Here is a 19,826-nt window from a genome sequence, read left to right as displayed (position 1 = left end):
GGAGTGCTTTAAATCGACACGAGTTACGAATTTCCTTTTCGCACGTGTATCGTACGACGTTTTTCAGTACAGATGGCCCTCCGAAATTTCGACCTGGCATATAATGAACCACTTCTCGCACTAGTGCTTAAAAAAACACCATCTGTACTGAAAAATACATAAATATATCAATGCTGGCTTCACACTCTCGCCAATACAGTCATATACTCGTCTCAAGTCACAGAGAAAAATGAGAAGAAAAGGGAAGGTAGCTCGAAGTTAAACGGCGAAGAATGTGTAAGTAATCTACTCGTATTATGACATAACTAAAAAAAAGTTGGATTAGTCAGTAAAGATACTATTGGAACAAACTCCCCGATCGTACGGACGGACTTGTAATACCTCGGATGATGACGATTAATACGATTATATTATAAAATATCTGACTGTAAATACTATATGAAAATAAAGTCATCAATTAGTTTGTTCACGTCATGTATAGTAAATATAGTAATCAGCAATCACCTATAGTCCTCTTAATAGATTCCACGGTGTAGTAGTTTCTTGCAGTATCAAGAAGAAGTCCTCGGTATGGGTAGATCGGATTGTCCACAATGCTAACATCTCGAACAATCTGAAATAGTTAAAAGAATTTTACAATAAAATTAAATAAAAAATATTAGCTAAAGATATCCGTTCAATCTTACAGGCTTTACGGATTTCTTCGTAAGTAATTATTAAGATTGTCTAATCTTACGTAGTAAGTTATTAGTGCTCCCAGGATTTACTAAATTATAAAAGCTATACTGGGGTAGAGTTAAAACCATTTTGTTGAGGTAATAGTTATTTGTTATACAAGGGGGCAAAGTTGTATTTTAACGCCGAGTGTGGAATTGAAAAACGAGCAAATGAAAGGATTCTCTAGTTGAACCACGAGCGAAGCGAGTGGTTCGAAAATAGAATCCTGAACTTGCGAGTTTTTTAACACACGAGAAGTAAAATACATTTGCACCCGAGTGTAACACAAAACTTTTCCCCTCACTATAGCGAGGAAAGTACAACGCAAAAAATGCGTTTATCACTGCTTCCAGTAGTTCCACAGGTGGTAAATCATCTTTATTACTAGATTCACCTACTTTTATCAATTTTAAAGCAGTTAATTTGACTTTATTCAAGGTCAAATTACTTTACCCACTAGTGGATAAAATGCGTTTTTACCTGCTGGTATTAAAGGACAAATATTTTTTGAGAAGTAAAAACACGTGTTTCACTATAGCGAGGAAAGCTATGAGGGTTCCACAAAACACTAGATTCACCTACTTTTATCAATTTTAAAGCAGTTAATTTGACTTTATTCAAGGTCAAATTACTTTACCCACTAGTGGATAAAATGCGTTTTTACCTGCTGGTATTAAAGGACAAAACACGTGTTTCCGAGCTAGTGAGGGGAAAACAATTATACTCATGTGACCATGCACTTTCCGACAGGAAAAGTCATTATTATTTTATTACCAAAACAAGTATCGTAAAATAAGTACCTCCTGTGATTTTAAAAACATGATATTACTTACTGTCAGAATCCATCGCTTGTGATATCAAGCCCCTTATGATTATCGTGAACGCTAAGAGCGTATAATATCAAGTCGACAGGGCCATGACATTTTAAGCACTAAATTCGAGTCAAGTCGTCAAATTAAGTCCTAAAGGACTAACATATGTGGGACTGCAGATGTACTTAACAAATAAAAACAAAATAGTGGATTACAAATTAAGTAATCCACTATTTTGTTTTTACTTGTTAAGTAAGTAACTTAATAATTAAGTTTTGCGCTGTTAAGTACCTGGGGTTCATTAGAGTTATTTGAACGTAAAAATATATGAAAATTCTATGTAATTTTATATCTTATGTTGTATGTAAAATTCTATGTAAATCTATAGTTTATTTTGTTCTTAACCCCTGACGCAAAAACGACGGGGTGTTATAAGTTTGACGTGTCTGTCTGTCTGTGTGTGTGTGTGTGTCTGTCTGTGGCATCGTAGCTCCCGAACGGATTAACCGATTTAGATTTCGTTTTTTTTTATCTGAAAGCTGAGTTAGTCGGGAGTGTTCTTAGCCATGTTTCATGAAAATCGGTCTACTGTCGCAGTCAGGGGTTTTCTCAAAATTTTAATTTTGTATAAGTCCAGTACTTAAGGTATATGATTTATGCCACCACCTAATCTAGTACCTACTATCAGATCTGTAGATAAAACAATCTACCTAATTAGTGTCCCACACTCTTATGACAGAAATACCCAATCAGATATAAAATATTATCAGCTACTGACCTAAAAGATAACTTACCAAAAGATGATCTCTTATATCATCGTAAAGAATGAGCTGAGAGAGTGTTTCTAGTCCATGACGAACTCCGAAAAAGGACCCTCCAGTTATAATGGCCTCCACTTTATCGTTGTTCCCGGATATTTTCAGTGTGTAGTTTTCACGCATGTCCAATGAAAAATCTGTAAAAATTAAGCATATTATGAATATGATAAATTTCGTCTGTCACTGTGAAGATAAATGTCGTTCAACAAAATTTTAATAAGATAAGCATAAGGTGCAGCGGGAGAATTTCGACTGGGGGACAAATGCAACTGATCCATTTTTTCCATGTTTTACAATGTTTGCATTATTAAATAAGTGTCCACCGGTTATATATAGGTGCCTATCTAGTGTTCAGTGGATCCATGTGTAACTCGATTTAATATTGTAATAATAGAAAAAGTGCCCCCCCCAGTCGGAATTTGCCCCGCTGTGCCTTACAATTTTAGCGATGAACGAACCTCATAAGGGAGTACGTAAAGCAAGTATAATTTTATGCATGATGTGCCATGAGCGGCAACACCATCGGTACCTATATCTACAGATTCGATACATACCTATACGTATGTACCTACAATATTCAACCCTAATAAACACGTAAACACCCAAGTATTCAGAGATTTTTATAACTACCTAAAACTTAACAAAAGGTAAAAGCGGACAATTATATGACTTCCATAAAAACCCCTAAATTTAAATTTTATCGCTTATTTTATATGCAAATTTCAAAATAACGCTTCGAAGAGCTTATTTTATTGACTTTGCTTATTTGAGTTCAACATCCCGAATGGCGACTTGAGAACCGGTCGACCGTATACATTTCGAGATCACTAAGTGATAGGTATTCTATAATCTGATTCAAGGGATCATTGACCCTTTAGACTAAACACAATTTTCTCTTATCGATACAACGGTAGATCTAGTTCATTCATATCATAAAAGGTAGGTATTTATTTGCTATAGGTATCTAATGTATCTATGGTATCTGCACTGAGAGAAAATACAACCAGTTTTCATGTTCGTTCAACAAGTTTTTTGGTTAAAATAGCGCCTACGTGCTCTTTGGTTCAAACAACAAGCTACTTGTCATTTGAATCGGCAATATATTTGAATCAACAAGTCGATTTTATAAAAACAACCTGACACATATTGTTTTAAACATACGTTTGGCTCATTCAAACGGATAAACCGCAACAAATCGAACTTGTTAAATTCACAATGCTAATTTCTCTCAGTGTGACAATAGAAACTGCGCTCTAATTAAAACAGTCAAAAACGGATTATGTATAATTATATTTAACCATAAAAACCCTGATCATCTATGATGTCTTAAGTTTTTAATAGCGGACCAAGATTTTCGTAGTGTCGCAGCAACTTCTACTCGTACATGTTCCCAAACGAGAGATCTCAAATGAGACTTTTAAATAGAATATTTATCAATATGAAATCGGTAGAAGGAACTCGTAGAGAAAGCGTCACGGAACCATAATTAAATACATTGTTACTTCATGGATAAAGGAAACAGCGTCCCCAAATTGTTGCTTATTAAAACTAAAAAAATCCATAAATACATTTTCCATGAACGTTTTCGAATGCGATTAAGATATTTATGGCACTATGTGATCTATTAAACTGTTTATACTGTAAAATAAATAATACGAACCGACGGTATCGGGATCCTGGTTGATAAGATGCACGTCTAACACCTTGCCCTTGGTTTTCGGTGTCGCATCTTTAGGTATGGTTAGAGCCACAATACTGAGAAATCTCTGTAAGAAATAATTATTTGTTACCTATAGGAGGAAAAGTTGATTTATCTCTCGTGCTGGCTAATATTGATATCTAAGCAAATTCTTCTTGAGCGTTACGAACAAGCGCGGATCCAGTGAGAGGGTCTTTCTGGTCAAATTCTGAGCAATGCACTACAAGCTTTTACCAGTCGGTAAAAGTTGGCTTTCTTGATTGTTATCTACAAGGTTCGCAATCTCTAGACAACTGTCGACTATCCACCATAATCCACCCATACAAGGTCACTGCCATTCTACTCAGTAGATATATCTATAGTAATTGCCAGCCAAGCAAGGGGTACATAGCCAAATGTACAAACATTACGATAGGGACGTTATCATAGTATCGCTCTTCCGTATTGTCGCGACAGAGCCAGACGGTGTTTCGATTGGGTTCTATAGCGTCAACGATTGTCATTTAGGCTAGGCCGGCAGCTATTACGTTTGGTGTTGAGCTGCTGATGATAACAATCACATTAATGATTTAAGAATCATCAATCAAGCATTAAATAATAATTAGCCCAATTATTAGATATCTCATCAAGTTATTACGTAGGCACTTGGACTTGAAAACCCGACCCACCCCCTGTCTTGCTCGGAACATCTTCAGAGGGCATAGATTGAAAACCAAAATTTCCTTATTACCCTCTGGCTGGCGGCCCTTTTATATTCGAGATAGCGAGGTAGGTCCTCAAAATGATGAGCCAGAAGCATCTTTGTCACTTTTGACCTAACTAACTCTAGTTAAATATAATTTTAAGTGATAATTAGGTACGAGCAAATACCTGAAAAGCTGCCTCCGTCAGTTTATCGGTCTCGCCATGTTTTTCAATTTTCATCTCAATGTTGTTCAGGTTAATCTTAGAGAGGAAATTACCGAGATCTGTGTCGCCGGTGGGCCTTGGCCAGAGGAGACCTGAAAATAGTATTATTATAGCCTCTATTTATGGGTTAGTCTAGACACTTACCTAATTCTAAGCTACATAGAGACGTTTTATTGAATATTGTACTAAGATTGTACTGTTAAATGAGCCGCGAAAATGCATGGAGAAATTATGAATGAACTCATTGTACCTATTACTAAATACTAATACGCATGTGATACTTCTTGAGTTGCAGGCGTCCATAGGTTACGGTGACCGCTTTCCGTATTCCGCGACCGTATGCGAGTTTGCCACCGACGTAGTACAAAAAAAATACTCTAGACGACTAAACAGATCTATTTAGTCGGTCAGTTACATTGTTAAAAAGATTGTCCAAATATGGTTTTCGACCTAATTAGTCTTCATCCCTATGGAAAGATGGGTTACCATATTCGTTGCAGAACATTTTGCAGGCCTCCAAGCTGAGGGCGGGGTCCTTGTGCTTGGCATCGTGGCGTGTCTTGAGACACTTGCCACTGTCGCACGCCCATTTGTAGTCATCGGCCGCGACGCTGAAAACACGCTAAGGTCAAAGGTGCGAAATACTGCAATTATATTAACTATATTACAAATCTGATGAATCCTTACTATCTATTTCATTTCTTTTTGATTATGTTTGTTATTTCCGCTACCCAAAGGTTGTCTGGTAGAGATCGCTCTTTAGCGATAAGACCGCCTGTTGTCTGCCTCTATTTATAATCATTTGTTTTGTCTCCACTGTATCTTTTGCTGAGGTGTGCCAATAAAGAGTATTCTATCTATCTATCTATCTATCTAACATAAATACGAAAGTATGTGTATATTCGCCCTTCACGATTTAACCAGTAAACTATATAATTTAGCTGAAAGGCACGGATGCAGAATCTAATCGAAGCGAATCGAAGCGTATCGAATTCCGGAGAAGGTCATACGAGTATGATACTTTTTTTCACTTCCTCCCCAATAATTGAGGCGTCGCCTGTTAAATGATGTATGATTTGTGCTCAGATTGATTTATTCCTATAAACTTTTATCAGGCGCTACGCAATTATTAATTTTATAATTTCACGCAGACGAAGTCCCAGAAGGTAGTTATAGAATATAGTAATTATTGCTATCCTCCTTTTGTCCCACGCCGTCAATTCTATCAGGCCGCTTTGGGAAATTAGTTAAATTTAGATTAAATTACTTTGCCCACTTTGGCCTTTACCAGTTGGTGTGGTAAAAACTCCTGGCAGACAAGCATATAGTGGAGTAAAAGTAAGGTACCCTGGACATAATTCAATAACTCGTCCTTTTTGATATTTTATTGGATATTATTATTAAGCATCAAATAGTAATTATGTACATAGTTAAAAAAAAATACGATCGTATTCATATCTTATAAAAATCATGAGATAAAGTACATTATCCCACTTTTCGCTAACAGCAAAATAGTTAACCGAAAACTTTGTTAGATTAACTTTGTGGTGCACTCAGATGCGATCAGTTATTAGCGATATTACACAGAAAATAAATCTGATTGTGTACTTTTTTTACCGTTTTCATTTAATGTGAATATCTAGGTAGGTAAAAATGGTGACCATGATATATATATCAATTTGCATTGTATTAAGTATATATAGACATTTAACACCGATCTTAAACATATATTTTTAACGCTTAAATAAACATGAATTTCTCAGTAGGTATAAATTGTAACTGAGATTTTTTTGCTTAAGACCAGGTTTTTGTGTACTATAATCATGATTTTATCAAAATTAATACTGTGAAGGTCGCGCTTAAGAAACTGTAAATGTCAGTAATTTAAAAGGGTGCAAAGTTGTCGTAGAGCGGCTGTCGCGGGGCGGGGGAGCGCGCGGGGCGCGGGCCTGGGAGAGCGCGCCGCGCACCGGCCGCGTCACCGCGGCGGATCGGTTAATAGGTTAGGGACGTAAGGTACCGGCCACACCAGAGCGTCGCGTGTCTCGGGGCGCGCAACGGACGTCCGCGCCACGCCACCTGAGTGTAATTCAAAAATCGTCACCTCAGTACATTTTGTATAGGAAGGACGTAAGACGCGCCCCAGGCGGCGTGGCGGCGGCGTGGCGCGCGCCGCGCCGCCTGGGACTTGGTGCCAATAGGACCATCTCGGGGTTATACCCGTTCGATTAAAAAAAATAATTTGAAAATCGGTCCACGATTCTCGGAGATATCGAGTAACAAAAAAACCGGCCAAGAGCGTGTCGGTCCACGCTCAGTGTAGGGTTCCGTAGTTTTCCGTATTTTTCTCAAAACAATTTTCCTAGAAAGTCAAAGTTCTACTTTTTTGATCTTTTTTCATATTTTTTTAAACATAAGGTTCAAAATATAGAGGGGGGGGGGGGACGCACTTTTTTTTCCTTTAGGAGCGATTATTTCCGAAAATATTAATATGATCAAAAACCGGCCAAGAGCGTGTCGGGCCACGCTCAGTGTAGGGTTCCGTAGTTTTCAGTATTTTTCTCAAAAACTACTGAACCTATCAAGTTCAAAATAATTTTCCTAGAAAGTCTTTATAAAGTTCTACTTTTGTGATTTTTTTCATATTTTTTAAACATATGGTTCAAAAGTTAGAGGGGGGGGACGCATTTTTTTTTTCTTTAGGAGCGATTATTTCCGAAAATATTAATATTATCAAAAAACGATCTTAGTAAACCCTTATTCATTTTTAAATACCTATCCAACAATATATCACATGTTGGAGTTAGAATGAAAAAAATATCAGCCCCCACTTTACATGTAGGGGGGTACCCTAATAAATCATTTTTTTCCATTTTTTATTTTTGCACTTTGTTGGCGTGATTGATATACATATTGGTACCAAATTTCAGCTTTCTAGTGCTAACGGTTACTGAGATTATCCGCGGACGGACGGACGGACGGACGGACGGACAGACACACATGGCGAAACTATAAGGGTTCCTAGTTGACTACGGAACCCTAAAAACGATCTTAGTAAAAGTAAACCCTTATTCATTTTTAAATACCTATCCAACAATATATCATACGTTGGGGTTGGAATGAAAAAAAATCAGCCCCCACTTTACATGTAGGGGGGTACCCTAATAAAACATTTTTTTCCATTTTTTATTTTTGCACTTTGTTGGCGTGATTGATACATTGGTACCAAATTTCAGCTTTCTAGTGCTTACGGTTACTGAGATTATCCGCGGACGGACGGACAGACAGACATACAGGGGGAAACTATAAGGATTCCTAGTTGACTACGGAACCCTTAGAAACATTCAGTCGAATTGAGAACCTCCTACTTTTTTTGAAGTCGGTTAAAAAAACAACCTTTATTGCCGGCCGGCAAACGGCTAACCGATTGAAACAGAAACATAAATGAAAAGAGAGGGCGAACGGCGACACCTGCGTGTCGGCGATTTCAAAGGTAAGCGCACGTGCACCCGATCTCGCTACCTACGCCCAGGTGCGGGCGCGGCTTTCGACCTTCGCGCCGTGCAATAGAATTTAATGTCGGCTGCTCGTGTGCGGTCTGTTTGTTTTATAGAGTGGCGGCATTTTCAATATCAAAGGGTGAGCCTATTTTGTGCAAAATTTTGTTATATCAATAACTTCTCACGTCACTAGATTATCGACTTTGAATGTCGAGTATATTTATAGTATCATCACTTTATTTCAGTGTACGAATTTCGTATGTGTTAAAAATCATTGTTCTAGCTTCATAAACCAGGGAGGAAATAATGGAGAGCGTTTATATGTCTTGTTTTGCCTTAATTCAATATCATCACATATTTTTGTTGCTGATAAAATAATACATCCTATATATCAAGGCCTTGTAGCTCGGCGAAAGAATCGTGATCGCGGAGTGCGCCGGCACTGATTATAATTATTTTGTCCAGTTATTATAATAACCTATACAAAAAGTACCGATAGAATAGGTATTCTAATCTATATCTGCATAGAACTATTTAAAACAAACCACAAAAGTTCATAGTTGATCGTTATTGGTACAGTCAGCAACTCAGCTGTGAATACAGATAAAGTGCCAAATATATGTATACACACACCTTAATGTACCAAGTACCAACACTTGTGCAGGAAATAAAATACTCTATACATATTTTTGGCACTTTGTCTTGCCAGCTGTGTTGTTGACTGTACACGATCTAAAAAGGAGCCGAACGGTTATTATAATTACGCGGCGACTTGCGTAGTCGGCGGCCGCGCGATACATAGTGCTGTCTCTGTTCAGGCCCCGTAGCCGAATGCCATTTCTCCGACGCGAAACGAAAACGAAACGCAGTCTGGCTCTGTCGCGCCAATACGCATGAGCGATAGAGATAGATATCTACTAGCGTTTCGTTTCGTGAGCGTTTGTGCCATTCGGCTACGCACCCTGTTCTCACTACCACGAATTTGAAGAACAATATTGCTGTCTCTCTCAATCTTTAGGCGTCATTCATATATTACGTCATACGTTTTTTGTTCTTGCACTGCCTGTTAACTTTTGTTTCTGTTCCGTTTTTCCAGCTACCCTAAGGTTGTCTGGAAGAGATCGCTTTTTAGCGATAAGACCGCCTGTTGTTACCTAGTTATACTCTCACTAAACATTCTGTATACATATAACATGTAAAATGGTGCAATAAAGAATATTTACTTACTTACTTATTTACTTACTAAATGTGACAATCCATGTTAAAGGATTAAAAAAGCGTGACATTGGGGGTCCAAATAGTAGTCCATAAACCACGTCTTTGACCAACGTGAGTGATATCTCTGTCACTCTTTACGTCTTTACTAACAGAAATTTAAATAACAATAGTGCTATCTCTGTCACTCTTTACTAACAGAAATTTAAATAACAAAAATGCTATCTCTGTCACTCTTTACTACCAGGAACTTAAATTATTATAGTGCTATCTCTATTCTCTGTCACTCTTTACTATCAGGAACTTAAATTGTTATAGTGCTATCTCTGTCACTCTTTACTACCAGGACCTTAAATTATTATAGTGCTATCTCTGTCACTCTTTACTGTGTGCGGGAAGTGCACATACCACGAGTTTGACTAACATGAGTGCTATCTCTATCACTCTTTACTACCAGGAACTTTAATTATGATAGTGCTATCTCTGTCACTCTTTACTACCAGGAACATAAATTTTATTATTACAGTGCTATCTCTGTCACTCTTTACTACCAGGAACTTAAATGATTATAGTGCTATCTCTGTCACTCTTTACTGTGTGCGGAAGTGCACATACCACGAGTTTGACTAACATGAGTGCTATCTCTGTCACTCTTTACTACCAGGAACTTAAATGATTATAGTGCTATCTCTGTCACTCTTTACTTCTAGGAACTTAAATATTTTTTTCGGTTTCGGTTTTGGTCTTGGTTTCGGTGTCGGTTTTGGTGTAGGTTTCGGTGTCGGTTTCGGTTTCGATTTCGGTTTTCGTTTCCATTCCCGTTTCGGTTTCCGTTTTCGTTTTCAGTTTTGTTTTTGTTTAAACTAACAGAACTAAAACTAAAACCAAAACCAAAACCAAACCAGAAACGGAAACCGGATATCGGATACCGTATATCGGATGCTGGTTACCGGTTACTGTCTACCGTTTACCGGATACCGGTTACCGTCTACCGGTTACCGGTCACCGTTTACCGGATACCGGTTAACGGTCATTGGTTACTGGTTACCGGTTACCGGTCACCGAATACCGGAGACCTGTCACCGGTTACCGGTTACCGGTCACCGAATACCGGAGACCTGTCACCGGTTACCGGTTACCGGATACCGGTTACCGGATACCGGTTACCGGATACCGGTTACCGGTTACCGGATACCGGTTACCGGATACCGGTTACCGGATACCGGTTACCGGATACCGGTTACCGGATACCGGTTACCGGATACCGGTTACCGGATACCGGTTACCGGATACCGGTTACCGGATACCGGTTACCGTATACCGGATACCGGTTACCGGATACCGGTTACCGGATACCGGTTACCGGATACCGGATACAGGATACAGGATACCGGATACCGGTTACCGGTTACCGGGTACCAGATACCAGAAACCAGGTTTTGATTTCTGGTTTCTCATGTTACAACGTGTATAGATTAGTCGATACCAAGTCGGACACTTCCGATTAGGCGATTTCGGCTCGCATTGTTACGCAGCATTCGAGTGTTGAGTTTCTCACACATGAGGCCCCCTAATAAAATTTGTACCACTCATATTATTGATTTGACTCTCGCAACACAAACACCTCATGCCCACACAAATACACACAAAATAAAATCATTCACAAACTTCAAATCATTCAAAAACTCAACAGTCACACGCGCTCCTCGCGGTCCTCTAAGAACTCCCTCGCGAGAGTCGACACTTCAAAATGAAGCGACATCGCATCGGCTCATCGTCGTCCACAAATCCGAAAAGATCCACCGATAAATTTGTACCGGAAAGACCTCACCGCGACAATGTCACATTACCCATATTACTTCAAAAATCCTCTGAAAGTGAAACAGTTCATTAGGTTTACCGTAAGAGTGAGTGAGACAGACACGCACTGTGCTTCAAATTTGCCTCGCCAAAATACGTTACACACGACTCGAAAGAATACAGTCTTAAGCGCCGCAAGCTTTCATACATATTACGTTGTTGTGATCCAAGCATCTCGTCAAGCTCGATAGGTACTATTATTGAGCTAACGACTTGACCAGTTTAACGTGACCTATCGGACTAATTGATTTGTATGACTTTTGTCACTTGTAATAAGGGAGCTCTCTTATACTGGACGGTGAAATATTTGTTATCGAAGCGTTTTGAAAACGCGGCGCCCTTGATATCGCCGAGCGAAACACGTGTTGACGACTCGCCGCCCGTTCCCGCTACTACTATACTAGCTATACCTACTCTGTGCACGACCTTATTCTGCAGGTAATAACGTTCATATTAAAGCGCAAGTAAGAAAAATATCAATTAAGTAATGAATCTTACATATTTGTTGTTTAATTGATTTCGTATAGTACTAAGAATATATTAACGGCAAAATTTACCATCTTTCAATTTAGTTAGGTATTTTTCCTTTCCTAAAATTATCAATATTTAAGATTTTGAACAAGCGCCAAAAGTATTGGTATAAGTTTTAATAATTTATCAACACACGTAATATTATATTCATAATAAATTGCAGGATTACGGTTAACAATATTTTCTAGTGCAATACGCCTGAAAATGTGTAACTTACTAAACCTTCTTTATAAATGATAGTTCTGTATGAATTATTTATAAAAATTAGATGTTTTTATATGAAATGCAGGTGTCACAACATAATACAAGCACTTTTTCCGGATTACATTTAATACTTTAGTTATAAAATCAAAAAATATTCAAAGTTCGTTTTTATTTTTTTTTAAATTGAATCAGAACCCTAATTTGATTAATAATTTGTATTTTAACTATCACTAATGATACTTTATACGACAGAAAAAGAAAATTACGGTTATCGAATTATGTCCAGGTCAAGCTATTTTTCCTGGTCTAATAGTCGCGCGATAAATGATAATATGATAAAACATCAGGCCGTCCCTATCACACTATTTGTAAATTCGATAGGGACGGCCTGATGTTTTATCATTTATCGCGCGACCATGCTTGCCTGCCTGCCTTTCGAATCGACGCTTATCGTTGTAGGTATACGTTTATCGCATCCCTTTGTTCGTTCTATTACTAGAATAGTAAATGGCTATGTGGCTATTTATTATCAGAACGGATGCAGATAATATTTTTAAGGCCATACATTTATTTCAGTTTGTGAAAATGTATCTAAACTATGGGTAAACATTACGCAAGTTGATGGATGCGGTGGTGAAGATATCATGGACTTATTGCTCCTTATATGTTAAAGTACCTTTGATATGCCAGATCGGCAGCAGATATCAATCTTAAAAAGAAATCAGCTGGTTATTGTTTTATCAGAAACATCTAAGTACCTACCTAAATATTGCAATTTTAAGGTAAGTAATACTTTATTATTTACAAATACGTTTACAGTTGCGTCTTTTTATCACCACATTGCTACCACTCTTTTGATACATTTTGTATCATAAATCATAACATAATCTAGTTAGGTAGGTACATATGTCAAATTATTTTTGGCGGTTATTATATATTGGTGACGCATGTGGCTATTTCAATATTAGCCATGCAGCGATTTTGTCCGCGCAAAATTCATTAAACTGAGCCCTATATCACCCCCTCCACCTCTTAGTTGCCGCATTCCCTATCCCCATTGTTCAACCCCCAATGCGTCACTGTAGCGAATGCATCCAAGAATAGTAGGTACATTACGATTTAAGTGCGGAAAAAGAAAATACGAAGTGGCAATAGATGAAACACGGCCATACATTTTTACAGGCTTTTAATTTCCTCAGTAATTAGTCCTTATAATATCCTTTACTAGCTTTTACCCGCGGCTTCGCCCGCGTAATAAAAGTATTCATTAAGATTTTCATTTGGATCCTTAGGTTTCTCTGGTATATTTATCTGCGATTATTTCGATTGCACATAATACTTTTGCTTGAAATGATTGTAGAAATATTACACATCGACCACAGCGTAGGTAATTCTATATACGCTGGGGAAACCTTTATAAACATCCCACATAGCCCGTATTTCGACACTATATGATCGGTGGGTAAAAAGTACTTTTTTCTATTATCCCTTACAATTTTTTACATTTTGCTTATACTTATCGCAAACGTAATCTTCAAGCAAGCAAACAACGATCGTCTTAGAGCACTTTGATTGTAAGAGACCGCCGACCGGTTATCCGTATCCCTCTAACGATACCCATATTATCCGTATCCGTTTCCGTATCCGTATCCGTATCCCTATCTCTATCCCTATCGCTATCGCTATCGCTAACGCTATGGCTATCGCTATCCCTATCGCTATCCCTATCGCTATCCCTATCCCTTATCAAGATAACACTAAGTTCTCGCGCTTTGTACACATATTTAAAGTCACATACAGGTCGAATGCGATTAATTAACATTATTTTTACCTTTTTTCCCAACGTTTCGGCCAGGTTGCACTGGCCGTGGTCGCGGAAGACTGACGTCCCAGCAAAATGTCACCGGAGATGTAAACAACACAAAACTACCCGATATTAATTTATATAAATGTTCGGGGTAGACAAATAAATATAATCTACCCGCATGTAATTATTTACGACATCACATTAGAAACCTCAAAAATAACAGTACTTCTCCACTATTTAATGGATGTTATTATACATATAAACCTTCCTCTTGAATCACTCTATCTATTAAAAAAAACCGCATCAAAATCCGTTGCGTAGTTTCAAAGATTTAAGCATACAAAGGGACATAGGGACATAGGGACAGAAAAAGTGACTTTGTTTTATACTATGTAGTGATGATATTTCATAAAATTATTTCTGCATATTTTTACATAATTACCTTTTAAAGTAGCGTACCGTTTGTTTCGTGCCTAATTAATGGCGGTACGGTGTAGTTTATCTTCCTATTGTGTTAATGAAACCTAAGTCTAGTGAACTAATCGCTTACACGAGTCGATATAAGTCTATAATCATCAAGTCCACATCGTTCGGTCAAGACAAGACGTCACGTCACAGCAAGATCGATCGATCAATTAGGCATTATCTGATCATCCGTTTAGAATTAAGAGGCTCTATGACGACAAATGGGTACTTGCTGAGCTGCGGAGTATATCATTACCTACCTAGTTACCTAAATACGTCAACCAAAGCAACAGTAACCTCACCACCAGTATGAAACTGACATATATATAGTATTCCCTGTGTAAACGCTAGCGTACATATGCTATAGCTAAAGTTCGCTCGTACAGGCATATTTATTGGTATGAAACTCTATAAGTACTATGTCACTTCACTTACCCGTGATAAGGTTAGGTACATACAATCAGCCAAGAAAGTGGTTTACCACTTTTCGACTCTATTTAAACACATAAGGTCGAAAAGTGGTAAACCACTTTTTTGGCTGACTGTACAAAATGTAGTGTGATATGTTGGTGTAGGTCATATAGTGGAAATATTCGCTGTGTTGGATGGCGTTGTGGTAGCTCTGATGGGTGAGCTCTCGATCCAGTAGTCGTGGGTGTCAAAGACAGTGAATTTCTCCACTTCTGATATTTCTAATCTTACTCGCATCGTAATCGAGTAGTTTAATCGCAAGTACTACATCGCTACAAATAGAGGTATAAGGATAATAAATTAATAATCTAACCACAAAATTAAAATTTTGAAAAACCCCCGACCCGACATATTAAGTGGACTGTTTTTCAAGAAACATGGCTAAGAAGAACACTCCCGACTAATTCAGCTTTCAAATAAAAGCTAAATCTAAATCGGTTCATCCGTTCGGGAGACACACACACACACACACAGACAGACAGACACGTCAAACTTATAACACCACGTCGTTTTTGCGTCGGGAGTTAATAAACGATGCCAATCTATTTACATCATATATTATGTATACACTCGTACTTATATCAACCTAGCCTACCCCAAAGGTAATAAAAAGTTTTAAAAACACTTATAGGGGTAAAATCTCGGTTAAATGTCGAATAGGGGCACTAAATGGGTGGGGTGAGGAGATAGTTTTACGGCATCACGCAAGCAAAGCTAAAAACTATTAATTTACATTATAACTTAAGTTTAACCATAAATTAAATATAACAAGATCATACCATCCCATACATTAAAATGCGACCGCCTACGAACGCGCTTACACTCCACCACACATAGATGGCGCCACAAAAAAATGCCTTGATGCCACCGATTATTTGTAGATTGGCATTAAGTGTCAATTCCGAGCCGTAAATCTATGTCAAAAGTGACACTTAACGCCATCTACAAGTATAATCGAAAGCTACAAGACATTTTTTTTGTGTCGCCATCTATGTCTGGTGGAGTGTAAGCGCGTTCGTAGGCGGTCGCATTTTAATGTATGGGATGGTATGATCTTGTTATATTTAATTTATGGTTTAACTTGTCGTGTTACATTAAATCTAAAATTCACGTTTCTTATAACCTAAGCTCGATTTTGAGCAGTTCTCAAAAAGTTTGTACATAGCCACGTCAGCAAATTTTGCTTTCTTCCTCCCCCGAAAATCCCCACATAACACATTTCAGCGAGGTCACTAGAGCTGTTTCCGAGACCGCCGGTATATGTAAACAAATATAAAAGAATTGCTCGTTTAAAGGTACCTATTAGATATCACTATCAGTATATAATACCTACAGTAGTGCGAAATGTAGTGCGAAAAGATTTGCCTTCGAATTGTTACGGAAACGTACGAACGTGTCATGCTATTTCAGTCAGTGTCAATACAAGATGTACTGACATTGACTGAACTAGCATGACAAATACGAACGTTTCCGAAGGAAACCCTTTTCGTACTACATCTGTACATAGTATGAAATTAATGAAACTTACCCAATTATAACAAGCGCTACCTGAATAGCGCTAACTTTTAATAACCTATCTAGCCACATCGTATCTGAAACAAAGAAAAACAACGTTAGTTTAAGGCCGTAAAATATATGTAAATGTAAATCGGAGCTTAAAATTAATATCTATTTATTTAAGGTAATGTCCCAAGTATGTCCCAAGGTTTCGTCATGATAATATTCAATACATTATGACAGTCTTATGTCACCTCTAAAATGACACCAAGCTAATTTCACTAGCTCTACAATCTACATGATAATTATTTGCAAATTGATTGCAGTGACAAAGTGCCAAATGTCTACATATATTATTGACGTTTATGTTCTCATTCTTCATCACTTCGTTCTACTTAGTTCTGTGCATATTAGCTAAGAAAGACTAGGTCAGTGTAGGCAGAGATCATATGTATAATACTAGTTAATACTAGCTAGCTACAGCACGATACCGATTGGTTATTGAATCACATCACAGTAATCTCTTAAAAGCATTGTTTTAATCAGATCGACTGACAGGTATATAGCATGATTGGCATGTACGAGCAAAAGCTACATACTTCAAACTCGCGAACGCAAACGTAAAATCGACACGCGTACTTACATACATTATCTACTATTATTTTAATGTCATAATGGCAAACAGTAAAATACCTATTGATATACAGTGTGTAACCCCTATGCGGACGATACATTAAACCAGCCATAGAATTCATTAGTGTTATCTCATACTTTTAAGAGTTTTAAGTTAGGTTTTCTGAATTTTCACCCTATTTGTATTTAACATTTTCTCACCAGCCAGCCAAGTGCTGTCAACATGATTGCGATTATGAGCTTTTGAAAATAACTGAACGAGTATTTAACGCGTGTCAATTCTAAATAAAAGTTATCAATTACATTTCTTATGTCCTATTAATCACCATTAAGAAGTTCGCCCGTATTAGCTTTGCAGATTGTAGAAAAACTCAAATAGCCTAGTACTTAAATAACTATAGGTAGTGTATTATTATTATATGTTGTGGTATAGTGCCGGTAAACTACGTAGCAATAGCCACATTGCAATTTACTGCCTATTTAACGGCAGAATTTTACGGCAGTTTTGGCACAATAATTTAAGTATGGTGAGCAACATTAGGCTCAGTAAATCTCAGGTGGGCACGCTACATTCGTAGAAAATCAATACTCCCATGCTAATGGGGTATCCGGGTCGCTAGTCGTACGAACACTGTGAACCCACTACGCCGCTTTAGCCCATTTACACCATGGTTTACTTGTGGCACACCACGGACACTGGCGATCAAAAATATGAAAGAGGCGCGTTCCTAGCACACATTCTAAGCTCGTGTAGGTGAACGCGTACCATGCTTGTATGAGTGACATATGACAGGTTGACTGTTCGCGTTTTTGACAGGCGGTAACTGTGAGGTAACCGAGAGGGGGTGGGTGGCACTTTCAGCGGGGAGCGGGAGTGGCCATACTGTACGATAGTACTCTTTATTATACTGTGCTTGTGGTGCTCCCACACTGGCTGTTATACACGATGTAACATGAGGGAACCGAAAGATTTTGACTACACATTTCTGAGGGCAAAATACAGATAAAATGTTATATGACATTATGACGTCAAGCAAATTGCGCCAAAAAAAATATATTTGTGTATTTATTTTTTTTAGTTTTTATGGGTGTATTTTCACATAAAAAGTAAATGTTATTCGTAAAACTGGCACTTGAAATAAAAAATAAGGTTTTTTTTTTTCAAAAAATACTTTTTTGCAATGAGTTACTTTTACTAGGTAGTTACTAAGTTATTTTTTGATATCTATCAACGAGGATAAATAGTTAGACATTTTTTGGGTTCTGCAGATACTTGAGAGAGAAAGGGACGAAGCTATAGCAGTTCCATAGCTCCGTCCCTCTCACTCAACCTAAACTGAACGGCTTTAGCACTTCGTGGTAATAGCCCCCCTGATGTGTGCGTAGCCGAATGCACAAACGCTTACGGTAATATCTCTATCGCTGTTGCGTATTGGCGCGACAGAGCCAGACTACATTTCTGCGGCGTTTCGGTGGCGTTTCGCGTCGCAGAAATGCCATTAGGCTACGGGGCTTGATACGTGACTTGACAATGACAACCAAAGCCTATTTCATAAATAAGAATCTACTACTGTCTACACATTATCTGCCTATTGCCATTTACTAGGAAGAATGCTTGCTTGATTTGTTAAAACAATAAAATATAATATGTTTAATTACAGACAAAAAGCATGTGTTGAAGTCCCTAAGCTAGTGGACTAAGAGCCCAGTCGGCCGGTGGAAATGGTCAGGAATTGAAGGTCAAATCCATACAGTCATTTCTATTACATATAAAAATCAGCCTTGAGAGTTCAAGGAAAGTTAGTGTTTAAAAAAACCACTTAGCAATAAAATGGCCGCGGGCCGAACTAGGTAATATAAAAACATTATACGATACGAACTCTACATTATCCCGTTTTATCATTTTTATCAGAACCCAGTTCTGATGATGGGATCCTGGAGAAATCGAGGGAACTCCTCAAATATGAAAGGCATACATATGCTTATTTTTGTTTTTTATAAGAACAGCATGCATTTACGGAAAAGTGGCATTTGGTGCAGTGGAACTGCTGATGATGGTCAGAACGGAACTCCTCAAATCTGAACGGCACACTTATAGTGCCTTTGGTATTTTTATAAGAACAGCATGCACTTACGTCCAGAACAGTGACATTTGGTGCAGTGGAACTGCTGATGAATATCAGAACGGAACTCCTTAACTCTGAACGGCACGCTTATAATGACTGTGGTATTTTTATAAGAACAGCTCGCGTTTACGTTCAGAACAGTGCCATTTGGTGCAGCGGAACTTCTGACGATGATCAGAACGGAACTCCTCAAATCTGAACGGCACACTTATAGTGACTTTCGTATTTTTATAGGAACAGCATGCATGTTCACGTTCAGAACAGTCACATTTATTTGTTAGAAGATTTGTTCTCTTTATTATGCTTACATATTGAGTTTTCAAATTTTGTCAAGCTCGATTTCTTATAATCGGATATCAGATTCATGAGGAATTACGGAAACTCTTCAAACCTTAACGGTATACGTATATTCATTTTTGTTTCCATCAAATAATCAAAGATTTACACTAAAAGCAGATTTTAAAAATACCTACACATTTCTATATAATCCAACACTCGGAAGTACCTTTCACCAGAACCACAAAAGCGGCGGTTTTTTTTTTTAATATTTAGAAAAGCGAAA

The 19,826-nt window shown here is 37.9% G+C and overlaps 1 protein-coding gene across 2 annotated transcripts in view; it reads right to left on the bottom strand.

The window, feature by feature from the left end:
• LOC125227058 (chitooligosaccharidolytic beta-N-acetylglucosaminidase) overlaps positions 1 to 19,826 on the bottom strand; it is a 47,967-nt gene that overhangs the window by 6,934 nt on the left and 21,207 nt on the right. For both annotated transcript variants that reach the window (XM_048131258.1, XM_048131251.1), the window contains exons 2-7: positions 16,537 to 16,600; positions 5,442 to 5,566; positions 4,917 to 5,047; positions 4,008 to 4,113; positions 2,324 to 2,484; positions 505 to 613 (exon numbers count right to left, since the gene is read on the bottom strand). In XM_048131258.1, the coding sequence (XP_047987215.1) occupies positions 505 to 613; positions 2,324 to 2,484; positions 4,008 to 4,113; positions 4,917 to 5,047; positions 5,442 to 5,566; positions 16,537 to 16,595 (691 nt within the window). In that variant the 5' untranslated portion in view covers positions 16,596 to 16,600. The remainder of the gene's footprint in view (positions 1 to 504; positions 614 to 2,323; positions 2,485 to 4,007; positions 4,114 to 4,916; positions 5,048 to 5,441; positions 5,567 to 16,536; positions 16,601 to 19,826) is intronic.

Source organism: Leguminivora glycinivorella, chromosome 1 (genome assembly GCF_023078275.1).
Source record: "Leguminivora glycinivorella isolate SPB_JAAS2020 chromosome 1, LegGlyc_1.1, whole genome shotgun sequence".
NCBI lineage: Eukaryota > Metazoa > Arthropoda > Insecta > Lepidoptera > Tortricidae > Leguminivora > Leguminivora glycinivorella.
Note: the sequence above shows the minus strand (reverse complement) of the source record. Positions and strands in the feature narration are given on the sequence as shown.